Genomic DNA, 2,467 nt, shown 5'->3' on the forward strand with positions numbered 1-2,467 from the left:
TATTTATGTTATTTTCTCAAAATTATATATATATATATATATTTATTTTTTTATTTGACCTTGCGGTTTGACTAATTACCCGGCTCATAGACCAGATCAATGCCTCATCTGAGTTTTATAACTATGATTAATAATACTAGGCCATCTTTAATAATTATCAAAGATAGGAACTTTTTATTTTGCCATAATTAGTCTGAGGCCCTATTGACTAACAAGAACTTAGCATGTTATATATTTAGGCGTGTGCATCCAATACATCAACTTGATTAAACTGATCAAACTCAACCTAACCCAAACTCATTTTTGTGTAAAGATCGGATTTTACTAGAGAAGCCGATGGAGAAAACATAGGCCCTTAGCCCATTTCAAGAGACAAGAGAAACACTTACATGCATGAGCCCATTTTGTTATGTGGCCAAATATGGGCCACGGGCCTAATCTGTGAAGCATAAAAATATGCACTTTGAGTTCATTTCATGAAGTGAAGAAATATAAGCCATAAGTTCAACATGTGAAGTGAGAAAATAATGTGGGTTGTGAGAACCTTATTTATGTGATGTAAAGAAAATATAGGTTGTGAGTCCCTTTTGTGAAGTGAAGACAAAAATAATTGTATGAAAGTCAAGCAGCCGCCAAGGGCAGAAAAGGACTATATGTAATTAGAGAAATATACTATGTTTAAATCTGATTTATTGCATCTACATTGTTCTCAAGAAACTAAAATTTTTGTTGTGATGATAGAGGAAACCTCATAAAACTTTAGCTTCCTTCTTACTAGATGTCAACAAAACTACAAAAAGAAAATTATATTGTTATCTACTAGCTATTTCATTTTCCTTTCCTCTTTACTCTTCAAAGAATTAAACAAGGTTTTAAGCTTCAATTTGTTTCCTTGGTGGGGAATTAGTGATCCTGAAAACATGTTCCTCACCAGTACACTTATCTACTGCAACCACCCAACGGCTTCTTTTCTGGCCTCCATTACCATTAGCCACCATTCTAGTCACCAAAAGCCCCTCTCCAATGGGCAAAAAATGTGTCTTCAATTCAGACCACCAATAAGATCCCTTGTGGAGAGCATTGTACCCTACTATAAGTGCCTTCTTCTCATGCTTTGAACTCTTTTGTGCTGCTAAGAACACCCCCTTATGATCACTGACATCACAATCAATAAGCACAAAATCTGCTTCTTTATTATAATCATCTAACAAAAGGGTACATGCATCTCCTATGACAAACTCGACCCTGTTTGCATAGGAGCCTAGAGCATTCTTTGAAGCATGCAATTCATCAAGCTTGCTTAGAATGCATACAACATGGCCACCTGTTTGATGAGCTGCTGCTACTAATGCTAGAGTGGTTGATCCAGCAATGCTAGCACATACAATCACCATGAGTTTGGCATTGTTGCCAGCAGCAAGGGCAGATATGAATTCCGCCACATCAGGCTCCTTACCTCTTGTTCCCTATAAAAATAACACAAAAAAACTTGGTCATATATAAAGATAGAAAGCAAATTTTAATAAAAAGAATTAGAAAGAGAGATTAAATTATTATGGTTTGCTCTTTCTCACCATCTTTAGGGTGCGGAGATAGGCTTTTGTGGCATAATCAGCAGACCAACAAGACATCTTTTTTCTTTTACGTTTTGGAATCGGTATCTTTGAGATTTTTTTTTTTGGTGGTAGAAAAAGTTGTGATTGAGAGGTTGTGGGGCATTAGCTTTATATATAGAGGTTGTGGGGGCGGTGGGGCATGTGCCTTAGCCATTGATTTATTTGCATGGAAGCAACTGAGGAAGGTTTTAATTGAGAGAGGAGTAGATGAATGATTATTAAAATGTAACACCATACCTACTGGTTTGAAATTGTCATAAATATATTACCCCAAATTCCTAGTTGGGTTTAGTTACTTAATTGGACTGTTTTTAATGCAGAGGAAAAATTAATTTAGTTACCTTTTTAAGACTTTCTTTGGTATGAAGGAAAGTATATTCTTTCTCAACATAAAGGAAAGGAAGGTCTAATACAATAATACCTCCAATGAATATTAATTCCTTCGTAAAGAAGTAATACTAGTATCATGCTAGTGTAATTAAAAATATTCAATAATAAAATCATATATTATATTTAAAAAATGTGAATCTAACAAGGCATGATTGCACCAAAAGGATATTCTACTTAATTTCCACATTGTAGTGCCAAGTGGATATACTATATATTTAATTGCCACTGCTTTATCAAATTTTCGAATGGAAGTATTAGCTTAATTATTCTTATTAACTTTCTCTCCGTTGGTTATCAATTTTCTTTTTTGGAGAGACTTTTATGGCTGTTATCAACTTTTATATGAGATTTTAATTTTCAGGTTGTCCCCTCTACCCATTTTTCATTCATCAAAAAGAAAAAAAAAAATTACGAAACATGTGAAAGTAAAATATCTTCAAAGTACTTTATAACCGTAGTTT

At 33.9% G+C, this 2,467-nt stretch overlaps 1 protein-coding gene across 1 annotated transcript; it reads right to left on the bottom strand.

The window, feature by feature from the left end:
• Positions 1–811: 811 nt before the first annotated feature.
• On the bottom strand, positions 812–1,682 carry LOC142641531 (uncharacterized). Its single transcript, XM_075815969.1, has 2 exons — positions 1,575–1,682; positions 812–1,466 (listed from the first exon to the last, which is right to left on the bottom strand). The coding sequence occupies exons 1-2, from the start codon at positions 1,629–1,631 to the stop codon at positions 873–875; spliced, it is 651 nt and encodes a 216-aa protein (XP_075672084.1). The 5' UTR covers positions 1,632–1,682; the 3' UTR covers positions 812–872.
• Positions 1,683–2,467: the final 785 nt, after the last annotated feature.

This window comes from Castanea sativa, chromosome 6 (assembly GCF_040712315.1).
Source record: "Castanea sativa cultivar Marrone di Chiusa Pesio chromosome 6, ASM4071231v1".
In the NCBI taxonomy this organism is placed as follows: Eukaryota; Viridiplantae; Streptophyta; class Magnoliopsida; order Fagales; family Fagaceae; genus Castanea; species Castanea sativa.